Source organism: Stenella coeruleoalba (assembly GCF_951394435.1).
Source record: "Stenella coeruleoalba genome assembly, chromosome: 3".
NCBI classification, from domain to species: Eukaryota; Metazoa; Chordata; class Mammalia; order Artiodactyla; family Delphinidae; genus Stenella; species Stenella coeruleoalba.
This window is the reverse complement of record NC_137148.1, coordinates 144,304,850-144,329,494: the sequence shown is the minus strand read 5'-3', so window position 1 is coordinate 144,329,494 and position 24,645 is coordinate 144,304,850. Positions and strand designations below refer to the sequence as shown.

Genomic DNA, 24,645 nt, shown 5'->3' with positions numbered 1-24,645 from the left:
ATAACCAAATCGCAGAACCAAGATGTGAATTCAAGTTTAAGCTCTTAATCATTATATTTCAATCATTATATTTCAAGCTAGCTCTTTGTTCATGTTCCCTAAATGATCGTTTGTGTCCCTTCCGGTTCTTATTCACAATCCTTGTCATATCCTCCACAAAGAAGGTGCAATAAGGCTCAATCCTCCATTGCCAACTCTCAAACCATCTATTGCCAAAGTCACTAAATTCCTGGTCAGCTAATTGGGGGAGGGGAGGCCAGGAGAAGAGCTCCCTGTGCTGTCCCTTCCCATTCCAGCTAGAGAACTCAGAATCTAGCAGGCACAGGGAAAGGAGGGAGAACTGTAGCACCTAATTTTCTTTTCTGGGGGTCAACTTCCCCTTTGGAAGGAGGGAGCTGGGCTACAGGGCCCCTGAGGGGACCAAGGAACTGCGGCAAAGGGCATGTGTTCCCAAGTGACTTAACTTCTCAGTTCCTGTCCCATCTTCAAAAGGAGTGATAGATAATAATTGCACGAACTTCACAAAGTTACTTAATTAAATCAAATAATTCCCCAAAAGAGCTCAGCAGAGTGCCTATTATTACCTATTATTGCTATTGCCATTACTATCATCATCATTCCAACTCCTGCATTCGCGGTGTCTCTATTAAGCAAGGGGATTCCTTCGTGAATGACTTTAATTTACAAATGCATTCACTGGTCTGTCTAAAGAGCGGCTCTAGAGCCCTGTGTTTACCGCTTTCCCTGGCACACTGACCAGGTTTTCTGCCTCCAAAGGAAGTCTGCGACTTGCAGAACTGCCATGATAGTACCAGCAAAGACTTCCCTTCCCCTTCTCCCTCAGCGGCGGCGCGAGGCTTCAGCTCTAGGGTTCGGGAGCCCGCCCACATCAGCCACCATTGGTAGCCCCGTCGCTGGCGTGATTAAGGCCCCGCCCCCTTCTCTCTGGGACCACTCTGAGGCCATCTCCGAAAGCGGAGGGGCCTCGGAGGAGGGCCCGCGATGCATCCTGGGTTTTGTAGTCCATCTGTAAGGCTGCAGCCTGAGAGCTGGGCCTTGCGACCCGGGGAACTACAATCCCCAGCAGCCGGGCGGAGAGCGAAGAGAGGGGGCCCTCGCGTCACGTGGGCGCTGGGCCTGGGCGGGCTGCTTCTCAGTGCGGCGGCGGCGGCTCGGGAGACCGGGGCCTTTTGTTTGGAGCGGCGGCGGGGGGCCCCGGAGCGGCGAGGCCGGCGGCCTTCCCCTGCTCGCTCGGTCCCGGCCGCCCCTCGCGGGGGTGGGGGGGGCCGCCGGGGCCTAATCTCAGGCGCCCCCGCCCCGCCCTTGGCCCGCCCCGCCCGGCCCGAGGGGAGGAACCGGCCGGGCCTCCCCGCGCGGCCCAGCTACCTCCGGAGTCTCCGCCGCAACCCTCTGCGCGCCGTACCCGAGGCTGCCTCTCGCCCCTCAGGCCGACGCCATGAAGATCAAGGATGCCAAGAAACCCTGTAAGATGGGGGCTTGGGCTCGTCGGGTTGGGAGAGCAAGTTGGGCCACGTCGGGAAGCCCCTTGTGGTGGCCTGCTTCGAAGCCGGTCGCTCCCAGCCGTCGCCCAGCACGGGATGGGGGCGGAGGGACCTTTGCAGCACCCAGTTCGAGGCTCCCTCCCATCCCCCTACGCTCGGTTGACGAACGCTTGCCGCCCCCTAGCCTTTCCTCCTCGAAAGCTGGGAGGTGCAAGGGGGAATTTTTGTTCTGGGGTTTGGCAGGCAAGACCAGAGTTACCAGCTTCCTCTGAAATCAAGTTGAAAATGGGTTGTCACAGATGTCAAGTTGCGCGGGGACATTTACCACTTTTTTTTTTTAATTTTTTTAAACTGATTTCTGAGCTTTCTGCTTGTGTCCTTGAAATCCCGGTGGGTTCCTGGGATTTGTCTCTGTTGTTATAATTAGAGCTTTTAAACACGGCGTGTAACCTACCGGTGGGTAAGTGCCGTGACTTGTTTAGAATAACAACTAGTTCATGTTTGTTTTTTTAAAAACAGAGATAAAAAGATCAAAGTCATCCGTATTCCCGCCACTCAGAGCTAACCACTATTAATCTTTTGGTGACTACCCGTAGAGATTTTTCTACGACTATATATAACCTATACTTATAAAAAAAAAAAACTTTCCATACTGAAAGAGAGTAGATCAACTTTTATTTGCTTCCTTTTATTTTTAGCCTTTTTAAAACCTTTTACTCCTGTGAATAGCTTATTTAATCACTCAGCCGTTGTGATTGTCATACTTGAAGTTCATTCTTCCAGAGCGACTAAGAATGCGGGATGCATGCTTCTGTCTTAGAATTGTATTGGTGTTTTGCCATTTTGCAGTGTTGTGTGATCCTCCCAACAGTTCTAGGAAATCTCTTGCTATAGAACGGGAGCACTGATACTGTCTTTTCCCGCCCGTCCGTCCGGTCTTGAAAACCTCCACGGAGAGGCAACATACCAAAGCATTCCAGAAACGGTTAATTGTTATTTAAATGTGAGATAATTTGGTTCTCATTTTACTGCTGAGGAAAACTGAACTTACTGAGCCCCAGAGTAACTTTTACAAGGCTGCATCTTGTACAACTTGTACACCTTGTACACCTTTTACAACTCTGCTAACTGAGGTTCAGGGCCCTAAGTCACCTGACTCATAGTCCTGTGTTCTTTCTTTTGCACCTGTAGGGCGTAGTCTAAATACTTAGAGAAGCACAAACCTTTCTTATCTGGTAGTTTTATCTGCCAGTTAAAACATTTTTTTTAAACAATGATTTAAAAAAAAAAACACAATAGCTAAAGAGTTCTCGTTCAGGAGTCTATGAAATACTGATGTGAAGTCTTAAAATGAGAGAGTAATATAGAAATACTACTATTTTACTGTACATTTGCTGAATTAAATGAATCTTGAACAGATGCGGTAATGTAGAACAGTTGGACATCTTCCCTCAACACATAGGTTTTCTCTGCTTGTGTTAGAATTTCCATTTAGTAAAATGAGTTTAACTATGACAAGCTCATATTCTGACCCTTATGTTATTATTATTTTTGCCTTGACAGAGATTTGATTACTTAGATTTGGGCAAACTTATAATCAGGTGTGAATACCATCTCTGGCAAAGGTGTTTCATATCTAGTAAAGATGATAATTAAGAGTTTATAAAATAAACTTTAGGTTGAGAAGTAAAAGAACATCTATTTTTTAGAAGTAATTTGTTTATTAATATATTGTGGTACACTGTGAGACCATTAATGTTAAAAGAGTTATGCTGAAAAACCAGTCAGTTAATATGATTTAGAAGTCTGAAATAACATTTCCAGTTTCCTATATGTAAAAGATGACTTTACTGTCTACTCAGCTCTTTACAGTAAAAATAAAGAACATCTTGTTCTTTTGCATGCGGGAAAGAATTTCAACTATGAACTGTCATGGAAATATATATATATAACTGGAAAGTATTACTTCTGATGTTTCAAACCACTCAGTTTAGCTAAAGACACACTTGTTTTTGAGTTCTTGCATAGGGTTTCCTTTTTTTATAATCATAAATTTAGTGAGCACTTTGTATGTAAGCACTATCTTTTACATGCATTGCGTCATTTAATCCTTAGAGCAGCACTAGTAACTAAAAACTGTATCTCATACTAGTTAAACAAGTGACTTTGGCTTCACACATTTTCTTACAGTTACTCACCCAAGTGTTAGAAAACATGGCTTTTTGATACATCACTAGTATATACCAGCCTGTAAACCAAATGCCTGTATTTAACCAGAAAATAAGAAAAGGAATTGGTTTCACCCTCTAAATTGTATAACTAAAAGATGAGCATTTGAAATTATGTGTTAATTCAACTCCAGGAGAAGAATGAAGTCAAACAATCTAATGAAAAAATTTTCTCTAGAACCCAAACAGTGGCAATGTTTGCATTACCTTTACTTGTGTTTTTCACGCTACTTAAATAATAGTAAAAATCTAAGCAGTGGTGTTCCTCTGTACCTCAACTGACGTGATTTTTTTAAGGTAAGGGTCAGCCTCTGTTTTGCTTACCTGTAGAGCATGTAACATGATTAATAGAGTGGTAATAAAAGATTTTTTTAATATACATATATATATTTATTCATTTGGTGCAGTGTAGGTTTGGGTGTCTGCTTTGCTAACCCAAGCAGTAAGGTATGTGAAGTTTTTGTCAAGACCAGAGAGAGGTATGTAGCATATGTGTGCCGTTTGCTTCTATATAACTGTTTGTAAATTGAGTCATTACTTAAGAATGATCACTTCCAGTGGATAGTAAGGTGCAGTTGGAGGTGATAGTTTCTAATATTCTCTTAGATGTAACTAATTTACCAAAGGGGGGAAAAGTCTTCTGAAGCTCTTCTGAGGAATTATAATACTGAAGGTGTGAGTATGGTTTATTTTCTTAGTCTGTTTTAAAACAACATTTTTATTCGGAATGATTATTGGGAAGAGTGAACTGTCTTTTATTCGGGAACTTGAACAGTATCTGGAATTGACCATTGCACGTGCTCATTTTAGAATTCTGTTCCTTAAAATAATCCACCAATGCTTCTGAACATTTTCAGCATTTGGTTTCTCTTTCTGCTCCAGAACAATTAAATTCTAGTTTGGCATAGGATCCCTTTGGGCTAAAATCTGCATGGGGCCAATAGCAATTAAATAGCTCCTTAAAGCTTCTCCGCTACCTCTTACCAACACTTAACAAGACACCAAACTTTTATAATGCAGTTTGTTAGAAATTAGCAGTCTGCCCTTGTGGCTAAAGAGGTGATCAGGCATGTGGGTTTCTCCTTTTGCATACCTAATCTACCTGGTAGGAAAGATAATTTCTTGGTAGCACTCTGCTTATGCTGGTTCTGGATATTTTTGTTACTTATGGGGAACTAATGGCAGTTCTCTTAGGCTCGGGTGAGAAATAGAATAGGAGCTACTATTTTTTTGGAAGGCCACGTAAACATCATGAGAGATTCTAGGAAATGCTCAAAAGTCTGTAGAAGGTAATGTTTATTTGCCATCATCAAAGTACTTTTTTATATTTATGGAAGGTACGTTTTGTTCTTTAAATGTATTTTTGGTTCATTTTTTTCACCTCGACAGTGGAGAGTTTTATTCTCGAGAGAATGAGAAATGTTTAGGCTGTATGCAAGAAGTAGGATGCTTACGCACTGGTGACCTACTTTTAACCTGTCCCTTGGCCAGAAGCAGCAAAGCTATAGATTTAGATATTTGCCTGATTTCTTTGGAAAGTGGTATTTTTCTTACCTCATGGAAGTATTAGTGGGCCTCTGGTTGTCCTTAATAACTTTGTACTTTCATCACAAATCAATAAAGTTTGAGTTTTGTGCCCCCTCCCCTTCTCATTTTAGTTAGTGACAAAATAACAAGCATAAGTATTTGCTTTAATGCACTGGAAATTAGATCACTTGCTAAATCAAAGGAGTGGATCGTAATTAAGAATACGTGTCTTCTGTGTTCTTGTTGCCTCCCCCATACTTTTTGAATGGTGATTATTTCTCTGGCATAAGGAAATGAATTCCAGAACTCTGCTGAGTTGAAAGGATCTCTATGCAAAAGAAGGGACCTATAATGTTCTAGTTTGGATATTAAGGTAACCAAGACTTTCATGGTCTGCAATATAGCATCTCCAGTTACTCTTCCTTTAAGAGCAGATACCCCTAAGAGAACAGACATAGACGTATCTAACAGGCTGGATGTGAGGTGAGTCTTGAATGGCCTCTCCTTTATTTTAAAAGTGTGTTACTGGGAATTCCCTTGCAGCCCCCGCTTTCACTCCCAGGGCGCAGGGCGCTAGTTCAGGGAACTAAGATCCCACAAGCCATGGGGCGTGGCCAAAAAATATATATATCAATAAAAGTGTTTTACTTTTTAAGATGGCCTCCATTGCTAGCTGCCCAACAAAATTGAGAAAATTTAGTTTCTTCAGCATCTTAGCTGTTTATCCAAATCTATAGGTGACAAAAGCATTGTGCCTGTATAGAGAAATGTACCGAATCTTTTCTCATTGAATCGTATGTTTCCGGTTTCTAATGGTACACACATATCAAATAAGTAAAATATCATTATATAAGAAACAAAGGGAACTAAATTTCCTTGACAACTTATACATAATAAACTGTTAAATACATGTTGTTAGGCATTTTGTAATCTATGTATCTTAAGTATTATTTTTGAGTCTCTATCATAATGATTAAGATCCCAGAGAATAGAAACAGACCTTAAGGAAACTAAGATTTGAGAGGTTAATGGCTTTTCCTATGTCATATAGCCCAGTTAGTGAGAGAGCACCAAGTCCCAAACCCAGATGATGCTACCTCCCCAAATGTGCCTGTTTCCAAGTAGATTTACTTTCAGCATTATCAACAGCTAATTTTATTAACCAGATGCACTAAAGAAGCCTAGTAAGTTTAATGAGCAAAGAAAAAAAGTTCTTTTTAAGGAGGTACTTTTCCCTTGGGTTACTTGAAGTGATTATAGGCCAATTTTATTACATTAAAATCGTAGAAACATTTTCAAGCCGTAGGTGATGACCTATTATTAAAACCAAATTGGTCCAAATTTTTCCTAATCTCCTGGGGCACATGATAACTATGTAATAAATGAAAAGGAATGCCTACCAGACCAGGAATTAAAAGGCCCTGGTCCAGCCGCAGGCATGCTGAGTTATGGGTTTTGAGAAAATACACAGAATAACATTTTGAAGGGAAAAGGGTGAGTTTCACATAGATTTGTCTTACCTCAAAAGTATTATTGACTGAATGCATGATTCAGGGTAAATGAAGCTTGTGGCTAATTAACTAGGTCCTAATTTGCATTTCTAAAATCAGGATATATATTTTTATTTATTTTTTATCCATAGCTTTCCCATGGTTTGGCATGGACATCGGGGGAACTCTGGTAAAGCTCTCATATTTTGAACCTATCGATATCACAGCAGAGGAAGAACAAGAAGAAGTTGAGAGCTTAAAAAGTATCCGGAAATATCTGACTTCTAACGTAGCTTATGGATCCACTGGTATTCGGGATGTACACCTTGAACTGAAAGATTTAACGCTTTTTGGCCGGAGAGGGAACTTGCACTTTATCAGATTTCCAACCCAGGACCTGCCTACTTTTATCCAAATGGGAAGAGATAAAAACTTCTCAACATTACACACGGTGCTATGTGCTACAGGAGGTGGTGCTTACAAGTTTGAAAAAGATTTTCGCACAGTAGGTATTTCGCTCACAGGCAAAAATCGGTACCCATTCTCTTCAGTTTTTAAAGTATGAGGCTCGTTTTCTGTCTGATACGTTCCTTAGACTAGTTCCCCCTGCTGATACAGGGGAAGTATGTATTCATGACTTACTTTTGATTGGAGCATTTAAACACCTTTATACAATGAGTAAAAACTGGCCAGAGTTGGGCCTGTCGTACATAATATGGAGTAAAACCTGCTAAGTTTAGGAACTGCTACAAAGCTACAGTAAAAGCACACGTCAGTGAATTTGGCAGTGTGCAAAGCCAGATATAAATGGGGCTTGAAATATTTTCACTATTATTATCCTGTGTTTGCTTGTTTTTTTGAGTATTATCCAGTCATCTCTCCTAAGGCCACCATCTTCCCAAACCCTAACTGAAACCTGTATCTTTTGATTAATAGACACCTGAATGAAAGTCCCTATTAGCCCTTTTTTCTTGGATTTTATACCATTGACCCTACCATGTTTCTGTCTTGAAGGGGGTCATTTGGATATGGCAGGCAGATTATGTAAGCGTCGATTTCTGTGCTAGTAGGGGTTTGCCAAGTATCCAGTCCTTCCCATTAGAATAAAGATTTAAAAGTTTAGGGCTTCCCTGGTGGCGCAGTGGTTGGGAGTCCGCCTGCTGATGCAGGGGACCTGGGTTCGTGCCCCGGTCCGGGGCGATCCCACATGCCGCAGAGCGGCTAGGCCCGTGAGCCATGGCCGCTGAGCCTGCGCGTCCGGAGCCTGTGCTCCGCAACAGGAGAGGCCACAACAGTGAGAGGCCTGCAAACCGCAAAAAAAAAAAAAAAAAAAAGTTTATACTTGGATTTACTGAAATTTGTTTTTCTTGAAAATATGCATGTGGACCATTTCGTTTCTCAGATTCACATAAGAAAATCTAGAACATAAGCGATCACTTATATGGCTCACGGAAGTGAATACCTTGTAATTTGGGGTAGTTTTTATTAAAAATTTTTATGATGAGTAATACTGATTTGTAATCAGTTTATTGAGTAATCTGACCATAAATTCGAATCCAGTTTTTTTGGATGCGTGATATTTAGTGTTTGCCAAAAGCAGTGTCCTTGAAGCCAGCTCTCACCTGGCCATTGTTTGGAGACCCTGGTATTCAAATTACGGAGTTCTAAGTTTTTTTTAAGAAGTATTGATATTTTCTAGTGATGAAGTTTTATAATATTTGTTTTTGTTGGAGCTCAATCATTTATTAAGCTAATATTTGAACACTTAGTTTGTGTTAGGTATTGTGCTAGGCACTGAGAAGTCAGCTAGGAATAAGACACAGACTTAGCTCTCAAAGAGTGCAGTATCCTAGACCACACATTTAAGTGAACTATAAGTTCAGTGCATTATAATTAAGAAGTACAATGCATTATAATTAATACTATTGCTATGAAAAGAGATGCCATGGGAACACAAGGGGGAGTGATACCTAATAAGTCCTTAGAGAATTGAAAAGCTTATCTAAGCTGAGATCTTTTATAGTAAATATTTTATAATATACTCTTTACTAACCTGAAATGAATTTAATAATTTCATATTAGTACCCAAACTATAATATAAAGACAGGAAGTTAAGGTATTTATATATCAGTAGGTAGATTCTCTGGTATGATCACACAAGAGGGCATAATGAAGTAGTCAGATTTAGATGCTTGTATGTACATAGATTGAACTTAATTTCTCAAGCCACAAATGCTAAGATTGATAAGGTATGTTTTATTGGAGAATCAAATACCATAAGTGGTATTGCTGTTGTGACATAACTTTCGAAGATGCTAAACAACACAAGGTAAAGTTCCAAACAGTAAAAAGTACACTTCCTCACTTTATGTGGTGGTTGCGTTCCTAGCAAATTTAGTATGTATTAAAACCACGTAAAGAATACCTTGTGTCGGGCTTCCCTGGTGGCGCAGTGGTTGAGAGTCCGCCTGCCGATGCAGGGGACATGGGTTCGTGCCCCGGTCCGGGAAGATCCCACATGTCACGGAGCGGCTGGGCCCGTGAGCCATGGCCACTGAGCCTGCACGTCCCAAGCCTGTGCTCTGCAATGGGAGAGGCCACAACAGTGAGAGGCCCGCATACCGCAAAAAAAAAAAAAAAAAAAGAATACCTTGTGTCTATACACATATAGATAAAATACTTCCTGTTTACATAGGCTCAGATAATTATAAATGAATTTTCCTACTGCTGCCTACAAAAATGTCTGTTGTAATGTTCAAAGGTAATACAGGGAAGGGTTAACTCTTTTTTTTTCACAACTGCCCCACCCATTGCAGATGTCTGGCACCCCAAGTCCCTGCCCAGTAAATGTTAGTTTGATTCTCTCCTCCTCCCCATCTTTGTGAAAACTAAAAAGTCCACACAGATTTCCAAAACACCTCTAGAAGTAATACCACCACCACTGAGAACCACAGGACTAAATGAAGTCCCTAAGAGATTTTGACACAAAAGAAAACAAGTGAAAACGTGTGGGTTGTAAATGATTTTGAAGTTTTGTAAAGTACATGGAAATTATATGGTATAGTCGAGTAAAGTATTTTGAATGCGTTCCTTTGTTCACTTTATAAAACTCGCTTTGGTGTTTTTTTACAGATTGGAAACCTCCACCTGCACAAACTGGATGAACTTGACTGCCTTGTAAAGGGCTTGCTGTATATAGATTCTGTCAGTTTCAATGGACAAGCAGAGTGCTATTATTTTGCTAATGCCTCAGAACCTGAGAGATGCCAAAAGATGCCTTTCAACCTGGATGATCCCTATCCACTTCTGGTAGTAAACATTGGTTCGGGAGTCAGTATTTTAGCAGTCCATTCCAAAGACAACTATAAACGAGTAACTGGGACAAGGTAGTAACCTTTTTGTTCTTAAGGCAGCATGCATATTGTTTTCTACACAGAAATTGTGAAATCTAATGTGTATTGTGCAACAGCTAAAAATGTAGATGTGTAAGTATAAGTTAAAGTGTTGCAGATAATACTTTTTTATAAGGCATGTGTGTAGACTCAAACTAAAATCATTAAATGTTTATATTTGGTTAGCATCATTTGGCATCAAAATTTCCGTAATGAAAAGAGTGAATTTTTATCTGGAATGATTCCAATAACATTTTAATTTTCCAAAGCATTTTTCTCATTTTTATATAGATATATTTAAGCCTAAAGCTTGAAACATTCTTATTTGATTCACATTTAAGTGGAGTATTTGGCAACATTGTAATTAATTCATATAGGATGAATTTAACATGAACTCTTTTCTTTAATACCTGGAATATGAATGTGAAATGAGATTTAAAATTTTTCCTTATGATTCCAATATGTCCTTTATCACCTTTTAAGGAAGCTGGAGGCTCCTGTTTACTTAATTGAGGAAGAAAGATTTTAGGATGCTTTAAATTAGATTGATTTGTGGAAAAAACGCTGGCCATGCTCTGCAGCATATGGGATCTTAGTTCCCAAACCAGGGATCAAACCTGTGCTCCCTGTGTTGGGAGCACAGACTCTTAACCATTGGACTGCCAGGGAAGTCCTGAAAAAAACTCATTTTAATTTTAATGTAATACTCCTGTTTGAATAATACTTAAATTTAATTAGTATTTTATTTCTGTGGTGGCTGAAAAGTCTACCTCCGTTGAAACTCTCTATGCCAAAGAATTACAGGGAAGTACTGCCTACTTCAATCAATTCAAAAAGACAAATTCAGTCTATTAACTAAATTCCAACAGTGATTCAGGAATATAACCTGTTAGAAATTTAGGTGAGACTAGGGAGCAAAGGTTTTGATTTTAGGGGCTAGAGTGGCATAATTTCATTTTGTGAGCATATCCAAAAGAATAATAGAACCAAGTTAACTTCTGTCTTTAACATGATGACCAGCCTGACATAAATGTCCTCACTGTATTCATATCGGAGTCATGTAAATGTTAATGTATCACGTTGGGTTGATTTCAGCCTTATCAGGCTAAGTAAATAGGCCTTTCACAAAATTATTTCCTGGAAACCATTTAGAATTACAATTTTTCTCCTTTTAATTTGTACAGTATTAACTTTTAGCACTCCTTTTTCATGCACACAAAAACATTTATTTTTAGCAATTACAAAGTGTAAGGTATCAGGTGAAGATACTAGAAGATATAAAAGGTCTTCTGTGTCTGTTGTTTACACGACGACATTTTTTTCCTTTGGTTTATTCTTTGATCTGACAAATTTGGTTTTGCTATGTGTTTTTCTTAGGTTTAGCAATATCTATCCATGTGTTCATTGAATAAATGAGTGCTCCATCCTTTTACTTTGGAGAAAGAATACAGTGTGTAAATGCAACTTACCAAGTTTCTTTATTTTCTTTAGCCTTGGAGGGGGTACCTTTCTTGGTTTATGTAGTTTATTGACTGGCTGTGAAAGTTTTGAAGAGGCTCTTGAAATGGCATCCAAAGGTGACAGCACCCAAGCTGACAAGCTGGTCCGTGATATTTACGGAGGAGATTATGAAAGATTTGGTCTGCCTGGTTGGGCTGTAGCATCTAGGTAAGTTTAACATTTACATTGTAATTAAAGTTGCTTATTTAGGTTTTTGGTTTTTTGGTTTTTTTTCCTTGCGGTACGTGGGCCTCTCACTGTTGTGGCCTCTCCTGTTGTGGAGCACAGGCTCCGGACGCGCAGGCTCAGCGGCCATGGCTCACGGGCCTAGCCGCTCTGCGGCATGTGGGATGTTCCCGGACTGGGGCACGAACCCGTGTCCCCTGCATCGGCAGGCGGACTCTCAACCACTGCGCCACCAGGGAAGCCCGCGTATTTAGTTTTTAGAAAGCAGTGTATCAGGAAGTTGTAAGGGGCTTCCTCTTACCCAGTTTAGTTCTAAGTTTTGAACATTGATGTCGTTTTAAAATTAAATATACATCAAGAAGTCTCCCCTGAATGCACTATAGGAAACTGTTTTTATTAGTTCTTGAGTATCCTTCCAGTGTTTCTCTATACAAATACAAATAAATATCCTTATCCTCCCCTTACAGAAGGTAACTTTTAGAAGGTAACATTTATATACCATTATATAGTATGCCGTATACAGTCGGGTCTCCTTATCCATGGTTCCTCATCTACAGAGTCAACCATCCTCGGATCGAAAATATTTGGAAAAATAATTCCAGAAAGTTGCAAAAAGCAAAACTTGAATTTGCTGCACACAGGCAACTATTTACATAGTACTTACGTTGTATTAAGTGTTATTAAGTAATCTGGAGATGCTTTAAAGTATATACCTAGGTTATATGCAAATACTACATCATTTTATACAAGGGACCTGAGCATCTAGAGATTTTGGTGTCCAAGGAAGGTCCTGGAACCAATCCCCCATGGATAAGAGGGAGGACTGTATAGTCTACAACAGCAGTATATCCTAGTCTGTTTGCCTGCCCCCCCCTCTTTTTCCCCTCTTCCTTCCCTCATCCTTTCCCTCCCTCCCTACCCTCTGTCTTCCTCTTTTTCCTTCCTTTCCTCCCTCTCTCCCTCCTTCCTTTCTCCCCCCACCTTTTTTTTATTAACAGCTTCATGGTATTTCATTGTATGAATGTATCATAGTTTGATAGATGTTTGGGTGTTCCCAGTATTTTCCTACGTGCAGTTCATTGGGTCAGTAAGTAACCTTGTACATGTATACCTTATTTTGTACATGTGTAGATTTATCTGTAGGCTGTATTCTCAAAATGTATGAAATGTTGTTTGTTATCAGCAGATTTGATTTTGTTTTTCATTTCTCTGCAGTTTTGGGAATATGATTTATAAGGAGAAGCGAGAATCTGTTAGTAAAGAAGATCTAGCAAGAGCTACATTAGTTACTATCACCAATAACATTGGTTCTGTGGCACGAATGTGTGCTGTTAATGAGGTAAAAAAAATTGTTTAATTATATGAAAAATGTGAGTTGGAGTTTTATGTACGTGTAGCAGGCTTCTTCGTATTCCTTAAGGAGGCCTCATAGGATCGAGATCTCTTAATCCATTAAATCCCAAGATTCATTAATATATATGTTACCTATCCAATTGTGATACTACCTTTAAAGAAAGTAGCAGATAATTCAAACCGGAAATAGGACAAAGAGATAATTTACATTTCATATTTATCCAGAAACCTTTTCAGAAATATACAACCTAAATATCTTTAAGTTGTGAAACAAAAATTCTATCTAAACAATAAGACGTTTTGAGGTAACTTACTATTGAAAGTGGGTGGGTACTTTTTTCCTGCTAGTGTTACCTTTGATTACTGAAGTACTTGGAAGTTTTCTTACTGCCCTCGGCTTCTTTACAGTGCTGCCTTGTTGCATATGGATCAAGCAGCATTGTACAGGGCTATGAAGGCACTGAGACCGTTCTTCACATGAAATTTGAATGATGTATACTTACAAAAAGCATGTACTGCTAGATTTACCTCATAATTGGGTTATTTTTATTTGAAGAAGACTGTATATACAGTTTTGCCTTTGTGTAATAGAGGTATTTGCCCATTTAATTTTTATAAATATCAAATACTTTATAAATGTGTTGGGAATTTTACTTTTTAAAGGAATTCTTCATTTGTTCACTCATTCGTTTATTCATTGAGTAAATATTTAGAGTACCATGTGCCAGGTATTGTTCTGAGCACTTGAGATAAATTAGTGAAGAAAACAAAGATCCCTGACTTTGTGGAGCTTACAGCCATTCTAGTGTTGTAGTAAACAAGTAAATTATTCCGTATTAGGTGATAAATGCTATTTTTAAAAAGGAGAAAATTAAACAAGATAAAGAGAATTGAGAGTAGACCAGAGAGTGGCAGAGGACAAATTACTGAGTAACTGGGTGTAGTTAAAGGAAGGCTTTGTTGAAAATGTAACTCTTAGGCAAAGATTTGATGGAGGTGAGAGAATCATGGGTGCAGATATTTGGGGAAAGGGAGGCTCCAGAAGAGAGAACAACTGTGCAAAGACTCGAATTAATCCTCTGAATTACTCTAAATTCAAAATTAGAATACTGTCTTTTAAGTTTCTTAATAACAGTGTAGTAAGTTAGTTGAGGGAGCCACTAGCAGGCATTTTAACCTAGGTTTGGGAAATATATCACTTTGAGGGGGCAGACAGTAATCTGGGATCTTTTTTGTTACCCCTGTAGGTCCAGATTTTCACTGGCCAATTGACTTAACAGTAATTAAGGCCATAATTTACGCTATTCAAACTCAGTGTGCAAAAATGTACACTCAGAAGTACTTACATTGTTGTGAGAGTAGAAATAGGTTTTTTGGAGATTCAAAACAAATATTAGTTCCTCCATCTGGAAGCCCTAGGGGTTGGGTGGGCATGCCAGTATCCCAGTCAGTTTTGCTCTCCAGTGCTATAGATAAAGTCCACGGTTTCTGTGTCATTACTGAGCATAAACTGCAAAATGCTGACCAAGTTTACAGGTTGTTTTTAATCCTAAACACGTTTAAAATACTTTTCCTTGGTTTGTCTCCTTTTATCTCGTCAGTGACATTTCTCCAAATTACTTTCTTTGCTAAATGTATTACTTATTGGCCATTTTCAAAAATAAGTCTATCTATAATCATTAAACTAGGGTCTTTCCAGAACTTTTCTTTTTAAATTAGACGTTATTTTTTAGGGCAGTTGTAGGTTCACAGCAAAATTGAGTGGAAGGTACAGAGTTCACTGACCCCCTAGACGCACAGCCTCCCCTACTGTCAATATCCAGCACCAGTTTGGTACATTTGTTAAAATCGATGAGCCTACATTGACACATCATCACTCAGAGTCCATAGTTTACATTTGGGGTCACTCTTAGTGTACATTCTATGGGTTTTGACAAGTGTAGTGACATGTCCTAAACTAATTTTTAAATATTCAGGATTATGAAGGCATATACCAGGAATGCAGTAGGCACTAAAAAAAGGTAGTAGTTGTTTATATTTGTAAGTAGAGATCTTATAAACTGTATTGTATTGTAAAATCTACTTGATAATTCTTTTTTCAAGTCATTTTCTTTGTTCTTTTCTTTTAGAAAATAAACAGAGTTGTCTTTGTTGGAAACTTTTTACGTGTCAATACTCTCTCGATGAAACTTTTGGCATATGCACTGGATTATTGGTCAAAAGGTCAACTGAAAGCATTGTTTCTAGAGCATGAGGTATGATATGAAAATAAAGTTTTGTGAATTTTAATAGCATGCTTTTAAATGCAGTTTCATATATTGTTCCTTGCCGGGTACTTTATAAGTGAAGTATAAAACTGCGATTTACGTAAATAGTACATTGATTCCCTCACTTCAGTTTGAGTTAGGGGGTGGGCATTTTTGTAACCTGGCAGACATCCCATTAAGATGAGAATCTCACAGTTCTGAAAAAGAGCAGTATCAGGTCTGTGAGCTCATTAAATACTGGGGCTGCTTGTGTACTTAGTGGGTTTGTTTTGTTAAATTGTTTTCTTTTGTTTGTTTGTTTTGTTTTTTATTGTTGTTTTTTGGCCGTGCCTCAGGTGGGATATTAGTAGTAGCTCCCCAACCAGGGGTTGAACCCGGGCCCTTGTCAGTGAGAGCACAGAGTCCTAACCACTCGACCGCCAGGGAATTCCCTCTTTCTTTTTTTGTCCTCCCCTGAGAGGACAAATGTTAAATATGAACAGTAAAAATATATATGATTTAGCAATGAAAATCTCCTTAATCCTCCCACCACAGCCTCACCCCCACCTCCAGTGGTAACCACTGTTAACATTTCGGAGTTTATTCTTTGAGATTTTTTTTTCCTATTCGATCACAATATCCAGTTAAATTCTGATTGGAGCAAGTATCAGTTCACAAAATGTTTTGGATTAAGTAAACTTACCTTGAATTATTTGTGGTCAAGTGAATATTTTATTAAGCATTTTAATAATACAGATTCTGAGTATTCTGCTCTTATGAGCTTCCATGTGTCATTGTCACTGCTTTCGCTGTAGAGGTCAGAATGTGTACTCTTGTGCACCTCCACCTGGCGTGTCCTCTGCTGTGGGAATGGCAGGCAGAGCCAAAGGAATTTTCTTCAGGAAAGGGGAGGGGAGCCAGAATTGCAACAATAGTCCTAGAAGCTTTAGAGTCTAACAGCCACTCTTTATAAAAAAATATGTATTTCAAAGGTATATATATTATAATTAACTAGAAAATGCTTAGCTTCAATTATAATACAAAAACATATACATATATATGTATTGGGTTGGCCAGAAAGTTTGTTCAGGTTTTTCTGCAACATCTTAAGGAAAAACCTGAACAAACTTATTGGTCAACCCCAAATTTGTACTATATGAAGAATATATACTACCAGAAAACTTAGATTGTTTCAAGTAGACTGTTGATTGAAATATTGAGCAATTAAACATGGAATTCAATTACAAAAAAAAAGTTGTATATATTGAGAATACAGTTTAAAAAAATTTTTTTTTACAATAACTGATGACACAAATTGGTAGCTTTCTGAATCAATGTTCTTAAATAGATTATACACAAGTATGTGTTCTTAATAGTGGTTAATATTACATGTTCATTTAGAAGTTGCACTACATTAATAATTGCTTTTAAATTATGCAGGGATATTTTGGAGCAGTTGGTGCACTTCTTGGGCTGCCAAATTTCAGCTAAAGCATCGGGTTTCTCTCTGTTAATGTCACTCAAGAGGAACTGAAAACTGGAGGTGTTATTACTGCATTATTTGTCACTGGGAACCAAAGGATGAAAGAGTAGCACTATTCCTGTTGATTTTTAAGTATCAGAATATGGTAAGCTGCTATATGTTGCCATATTAAAAAGAGAGCTCCAGTAATGTGAAGTATTTCTAAGTGAAATGCTTTCCCTTCTGTATATAGCCAGTGTTAAATCCTTAAATGCAATACAGCCTCTGATTAATGAGCTTCCTCTGAAAAAGATTTTCTATTTATTTTATTTTATGTAGCCAACATTGCAGTACTGTATGTTCAAACATGAATCTTAAAGTCTCAGAAATGTTTATCTCATGAAAAGAATTGATTCTGAATATTTGTTACAAGTCTGTTCTATGTGTGTTTTGGTTACTAGTAAGTGGACAGTAACATATCCTGTATCGAAACTTACTGAAATGGCAATCAAAGATGATCATTTTAATATGATTTTAGAAATGTTAAAGCAATATTAATTATTCATTACTGTTGTTTTCCAAACATATCTTCTCCCAAAAATCATGTTTATGTGCTCTTTCCCCAGAAGTATAACCTTTTTCAAATGCCATAATTTAATTGAAATACTGTTGTTAAACATTAGCCTGAACTTTAAAATGAATCCTAGAAAATGCACATAATTGGTGATACTGCATTTTTTGTATTTTGAGTTTATCAGATAGTACATTTTAAAATGTTGTTTAATTGGAGGCTTAATTACTTATTTGAAAGTCCGTTCAGTGAGGTCCCAGGACTATTTGAATGGAGTATGGTTTATGTGTATTGGTAGGGTTCTGTGCTCTTCTCTCTATACCACATTTATCTTAGGCCCAAAGTTAGCCATTTCTGTTTAATTAGGTCTGAACCATCAAAGCTAAAGACTGTCTTCTACTGTGAACAGCAGCAAAATCATTTGTTCTAAACAGATGTTATGGAAATTTAAAAGATGAGTTGTTTTGAAACTGGGAATCTGAGGCAGTATTGCAGAATTATAAAAGGATCAGTGTTTCGTACATTCTGGTAATAAAAGCATTATAGTTCCAAAATTTGTAAATCCTTTTGCCTTGGAATTTATTCTGTATTTTGAAGTCATTTTTTATAATGTTATAAATTTTTTCAGACTTTCATTTTGGTAGTAACATTTTGGAGGTCCAATAGTTCAGCAAAGTTTTTTGAGACTGTCACTTATGGTTTAGGAAGTTGAAAGACGGGGAAAATTGGGAAAAACTGTTCACCTCCTTAAATTACAGTAAATCTGGATGTACTTTGAAGAGCTTAAAACTTTTATATTACAGGAAGAGGTATTATGCTGTCTTTTCACACGACAGTTTTGCTCCGTAGAGAACAATTTTCAATTGAATCTCAAGAGGTGGTGCTTGATAAAGATATTTCTCCCTGTAGTTATGTTCAGAGGGAAAAGCATGTGAAGGTAATTTTTAGAATGTAGAATATTTAGAACTTTGAATTCATGTCAGTCAGTGGTCATTTTGAAAACCTACAGTGTTTAAACATTTTCTTACTAAATGTTTCCATTTTCGTGACTAGATATTTCAGCCAAAAGCTATATTTTTAATTTATTTTAGAATTGCATGATTGGGCATCTGTACAAGAAGGTTTTGCTTTTAAATGATAACTTCAAATTTTATACCTGTGGCAAACTGTACGTTAGCAGTTACAGGTTTGGGGCTGTCGTCAAGAAGGAAATGGAATGGTAAAAGTATATACAAGTTAATTTGATCAATACTTTGGTTAATTTGGGACTATGATTCATACTTTTTGTCTTTTGAAACTGAAGTTACCTGCTAAAATGCATATAAAGTGACCAACTATTTCACCACTGTGAGAAAAGCTCTTGGCTTTTCTCTTGTACAATCTAGAATTACTGGAGTAATTCTAATAAGTATTTCTAATAAGAACACAGAATTGGGATGAAGGCTGCCAAGATTCTAGTTTTTTATTATGATCCCAGGAAAATGCTTGAATAAGCATAGAGTGGTAAATAGGTTTGGTTCTAATCCCAATCAGCTTCAGAGCTCTTATGTTCTTGAACAGTGCTGTCTAATAGAAATAAACGTGAGCAACATGTAATTTTGCGTTTTCTAGCAGACATATTTAAAAAGTAAACAGGTGAAATTCATTTAAATTATATATTTCTATTTAACCCAGTGTAGCTGTGTGATCATTTCAACATGTAATCATTATAAAAAGTTATTTAGGGTTTTTTTGGGGTTGGGGGATTGTTGCTACCTAGTCTTCAAAATCAGTATGTATTTTACACTTACAGCACAACTCAATTTGGACTAATCACATTTCAGGTTCTCAGTAGCCACGTTTGGGTAGTGGTTACTGTATTAGTGTAGTTTCTAGAACTAGCTCTTAAAAATGAACACTAACATGTATTCATTAAAACTTAAATTTGAATCTGGACTTTTTAAAGAATGTTAGAGAGGGAACACGTGAGAACCTTATTTTTTAAATACGTAAAGAGGGATAAGAAATACCTCATTTGGCCTAGTTTATTTTATTCAGACAAACTGTAGTTCTGACCATTCCAAAAAACATCTTACATTGCATCCTGCCATCTCATTGTAGTAGGTATCGTTTTTCTAATGATACTAATAAAGTTGCCCAAGACACATCCTGAGCATCCTCATCAGTCTTCAGAATGTATATTTCCTTCACTGCAGTAAATTTGATGATTCCAAAGACTTAACCCCACACACACACCTTGTCTAATTGAACTTTGAGAAGCCAATTCTAAAGGACTAAAAAGAAACCTTTTTAATTCTTCATTGAGTTCTGTACACACAAGGAGAATCTTGTTTATAACTTGGTGGATTTAATTTTCATTTTTAAAAATAACATTTTCAAATGCAAGGATCACTATCAGTTTGCTTGGGCGGTTGGTAAAGAACACAAGGTCTAGAACGTTCCACCACCACTACCACCATCCGTACCCCCAGAAGACTGCCTTTTAACCAGAGAGACTTTGAGAACTAATGGCCTTCAGTTCTACACCCCAACTTCTCCAAAGACAAAGTACTAGTAGACTTCCTTGCCTGTTGACAAGGGCGTTCCTTGCTCAGCTACTCTAGTTGAAATAGGTGGACTCTTAGTTTAGGTAAAGTTAGCGCTATTGCCAGTAATATATGTGGCGTCTTGACAGTCCTTCTAGAGGTTCAGATTGTTTGCCAAATATTAGACTGTGAAGATTCCTGAGTTTTTTACCTTTGCGTGCAGATGTGATTGTTGTATTCTCAGTACCAGTTCCTGAAAGTCCACTTCTGTAAGAAAAATGAGGCAGCTCAAAGGGAAAAAGGTTTTCCTCTATGTCCAGCGGTACTCTTGCCTTCTAAGAGCAGTCCATCTTGCCTTGAATCAAGGCATCTTGCCTTGATTTCTAAGGTCGCATTTTTGGGTGGAAAGCTTAGCAAGGCAGTAGTTTCCAAATGTCCTTTATAACCACTCTGCTTGTTATATGCAAAATGTTTCATATTTTAATATTTTGTTTTTTCTCTATCGAGCACTTTATGCTTTTTAGTCTGTTGCATTTGAGAATGTAGTTTAGAAACTTTTTCTCTTCTAAAGCCATGTAAAAACTGGATGATCACCGGAAAAATGAGTATGTGTTATTTTGCATTTAACTTACTGTTTTGTGGTATGTATAAACAAAATATTAGAAACATACTGCATTTTTGTAACAATACTCTTTGACTTTATTTAACATGATTTGCCATGAAATATCAATGATCTATTTTCCCAATAAGCTTGTTTATTTTAGGGTGTTTTATTCTAATAGAGAAGGAATTCAGCCAACTTGGTTTCTGTCATCAGATAATCTCAGAAAGTAATGTTCTTTATCTCTATTACTGCCTGTTTTCAATATTTGAGACCGTAGCTTTATATTTCTACTGAGCCTAGTAACTGATGAGCAAAGACCCCAAAAAGTGAGTAATTATTTTTCTTCCTTTGAGGTATTTTAATAGCCTATTGAAAACAGGGGTTCCATGAAAAGCAGACTGTCCCAAAAGACAGTTAGTTGCTCCATTCATGGCATCATTTGAAGTGACAGAAACAATTTGTTCAGATACGTGGCATCATGTTTTAGAGTTCATTTTATTTGTGTTGATATATGTTGAGAGGTACTGGTTTTTGGATTCTCACCATAGAATGGTATTAGTTATTCTCTCATAATGTTTTGTTACTACCTGTAATGGCCAAGTAGTAGATATACCTTAAAGTAATATCAAGGGGGTGTGTGTGTGCTTGCGTGCGTGCGCGTGCTTTAATCTGTAAAGCTATCTGGAATTTTTATTGTGCTATAACTTCAAAATTATATGGGCATTATAACTTTTCCATTGTACAAAAAGAAACATACCACTAAATTTATGGATGTTTGAATGTTAGATATATTTGGGATTTTTTTAATAGCCCTTTTCTTTAAGCTGTTTCTTATTTCTGATCATTGTGAGTTGGGATAGATGTGGGATAAACCCCTCCTAGAATTATTGCCTTTGTCAAACACAATTGATAGTGGGATTTATAAAACACAATTTTAATTATCTCTAAGTGAGTTGAAATATCATGGATTGTAGTCATTTACATCAAGTATGGTAAAGACCTAAAGTACCTTTATCCTTAGGATTGCCTGAGAATAATCAGATTGTACATGTGTCTGATATTTCCAGCTTAATAAATGTAGCAGTGAGTTGATGTTGGGACTTCAGGTACTACAGTTGGTACTGAATGATGTGTTTGAGAGGAAATCAGTTTTCTTTTTCCTTAAGAAAAAAACCAGAATCTTTACATTCTGGCTCTTTGTGTAGTCAAAAGACTATTTCTCTTTTTAGATTTTCAGTCTTTTTGCTGTAGCGGCCAGTAATTTTGTGTTTAAAAGAACGAATGAGGAATGTATTTTTCAAAGGAGTGAATAAAGTTAAAATCCAAGGTTTTGAATTGTATAAATGTGCAACTAAATTTCAAGTCTAAGATAGTGCTGATTTTTTTTTCTATTTCTCAACATCTTTCATACATTGCAGTACCTACAGTTCCAGTAGCTTTCAAAGAAAACATTTCAGTTTTGTATAATTTGTAAAATATACATAAATAATGCAGATAGTTTGAGATTATTTTAGCTTTATGTTGTGTCTCTGAATCATACGGATCTCATACCTGGCACAGTTGATAGTTGTCACGAGTATTAAGCCATTTTGAAATCTGCCACTTTTTTTCTGAGGTGCCCTTTTTAGTTTACATTTAGAAACAAAAGATAACTTTATAGACCTAACATTAATATTCTGGTCTCCTTGTCCTAAATACGGTTAATGGAACATGGATGTAAGTCAGGTTAAGGTGGTTTTATCATTTTTTTAATACATTGTGTGCTTTGACTTTTTATTTGAACTACAGTGAAGCTTTGACTTCTTAACTGAAATTGAGTGGCATTTGTCTTAATTCTGCCCAGTTACAGATCAAATCATACCTAGAAAATGTTTGTGTTAATTTTACTTATACAAGCCATTTCCGTTTAAGTTGCCTTATTCTATCTATTGCATTGTTCTTGCCAAGTCTGAGCTCTGTCATGTTGGAATTATTCTAACACTGAATCTGTGATGTAAAAATGTATGATGTGCTACAAATTTTATTCATAATAAACTAAGTTATAGCCTATTATAACCTATAAAACATTTCTTGTAAATTGTCTAATTTATTTTTCATTTATGTACAGTTTCTTATGTAAATTTTTAAAATACTTGTTGTGGTCTGTTCTATAAACATTCCTGTTCTCTTTTCCTTAAGGCTTATTTGCATGAAAGAAACTTGGGTTTTGCTTGTTTGTATTATATGGCCACTGAGCCAACTTCAGTACTCTCTACCTTTTCTGTAGTTTTAACTTTTTCTAGTTTTGTTCATATTCTAAATAAATGTTAAAATCATGATTTTTATTTCCTACTTTGCAAATAAATTCTGTTAAGTTGTTTACTGTGTGATCTTTTTATTGTTTATATATTGTATTCCCACATTTCCACTTCAAATAAATATAAGGTTTTAATGAAATCAACTATAGTAGAATGTGTAAACTGAGAGAAAGGACATCGTAAAGTCTTGCTCACCTTTGTATTCCCAGTACTTGGCACAGAGAAGGCATTCAGTAAAAAAATACTTATTGAGTGAATTAACTGTAGAGGAAGTGTCTTTATCTATCTAGTCTCCCTTTATAAGATGTAATTGAAGTTTTTCCCCACTTTCCTCTCCCCAGCCTTAGAAAGCACAAATGTAAGTTTAGCAGAGGTGCAGTGCAAACCTTCCTGAAATTTAAGCCTTACGTTTATTAACATGTGAAAAGCTTTGCTTTTCCTTGAACCGAGGCCATGGTGTCCTATGCCAGAAATGGATGTTGACAGCAGAGTGGCCCTTAGATGCGCTCCCAGCAGAGGTGCCAGAACGTGTGGTACTTTCTTACCACAGTTTGTTAAGGGTTATGTCACACACGCTTTTCTCTAAACCAAAACTTCATTTCTTTGCTTTTAATAGACAATGTCTGTTAGCGTTGTTCTAAAAGCTTCGATGGTGTTCCGTAATATGTGAGGAATTAAGTTGGAAAATTGACTTCTGAGTTTTCAAACTGATTGTCTAGACTCCAGGCATATAAGAATGGTTGAAAACATGAAGATGACCAGGTAACTTGTGAAGGTACATACCCTTTGTTTTAAAAAAATTTTTTCAGTAGGATGAAAAAAGTGTGAGACAGTGACTAAGGGAAAAATTACGAGTTTGGTGTGGAAATATTAGATTTGAGCTATACTTTAGCTCTCCAAGTGCATTGCAAGCGATTGGAAATAAGCTACTGAAGAGCAAAAGTACAGTTGACCCTTGAGCTACACGGGTTGAACTGTGCGGGTCCACATACATGCAGATTTTTTTCTGTAGTAAGTACTGCAGTACTACATGATCTGAGATTGGTTGAATCCGCAGGTGCAGAGGAACCGAACCGGATACAGAGGGCCAACTCTTAAGTTATATGTGGATTTTCAACTGTGCGAAGGGTCAGGCCCCCCAAACTCCCCAGGTTGTTCAAGGGTCAACCGTAATTGAAGGCTACATGCGTAGTTTAAGTGCTTCATTCAAAATAAATGTATAGTTAGCTAGTGGGAAGCAGCCGCTTAGCACAGGGAGATCAGCTCGGGGCTTTGTGACCACCTAGAGGGGTGGGAGGGAGGTGGGAGGGAGACGTAACGGGGAGGGGATATGGGGATATGTGTATACGTATGGCTGAGTCACTTTGTTGTACAACAGAAACTAACACAGTGTTGTGAAGCAATTATACTCCAACAAATATCTATTTAAAAAAATAATAATAAAAATAAATTTATTCTAGGAGGGGAAGAAAAGGGCTTATTTGACTTCTATACACAGAGCTGGTGTATACATTTTGAAAGGAAGACGTCTCTTTTCTATTGACATGTTCCTCAGTGGAGTGTATTGTGTATTGAACAAACATTGTTAATGTTTCTGCACCTGAAGTCTTATCTCCTCCTATGCAAAAAGCTTTATAAACTATTTTAAGGTATTCCTATGCTTCTGATTCTGAGAGTTTTTAAGTTTTGTTTTTGTTTCTGTTTTCTAAAATAAACTTGGAAAACCTGACTCCTCATCTCTGGGATTGCATCTCCTTCTTTA

At 37.4% G+C, this 24,645-nt stretch overlaps 1 protein-coding gene across 2 annotated transcripts; it reads left to right on the top strand.

Moving 5' to 3' along the window:
- The first annotated feature begins 1,047 nt into the window (after positions 1–1,047).
- On the top strand, positions 1,048–23,377 carry PANK3 (pantothenate kinase 3). Of its 2 annotated transcripts, XM_079917740.1 has the most exons (8): positions 1,048–1,484; positions 4,138–4,209; positions 6,900–7,252; positions 9,880–10,133; positions 11,631–11,807; positions 13,041–13,164; positions 15,308–15,433; positions 16,865–23,377. In XM_079917740.1, the coding sequence occupies exons 3-8, from the start codon at positions 6,917–6,919 to the stop codon at positions 16,913–16,915; spliced, it is 1,068 nt and encodes a 355-aa protein (XP_079773866.1). In that variant the 5' UTR covers positions 1,048–1,484; positions 4,138–4,209; positions 6,900–6,916; the 3' UTR covers positions 16,916–23,377. The 2 variants fall into 2 exon arrangements, with proteins under 2 accessions (XP_079773866.1, XP_079773865.1); XM_079917739.1 differs by lacking the exon at positions 4,138–4,209 and having other exon boundaries at positions 1,049–1,484.
- Positions 23,378–24,645: the final 1,268 nt, after the last annotated feature.

Excerpts from the sequence above, each read along its gene's own strand:
- PANK3 (XM_079917739.1), top strand. The coding sequence starts at position 1,457 with ATGAAGATCAAGGATGCCAAGAAACCCT. Across the intron at positions 10,134-11,630 it reads AAACGAGTAACTGGGACAAG|CCTTGGAGGGGGTACCTTTC; the intron begins GTAGTAACCTTT and ends TATTTTCTTTAG. Across the intron at positions 15,434-16,864 it reads CATTGTTTCTAGAGCATGAG|GGATATTTTGGAGCAGTTGG; the intron begins GTATGATATGAA and ends TAAATTATGCAG.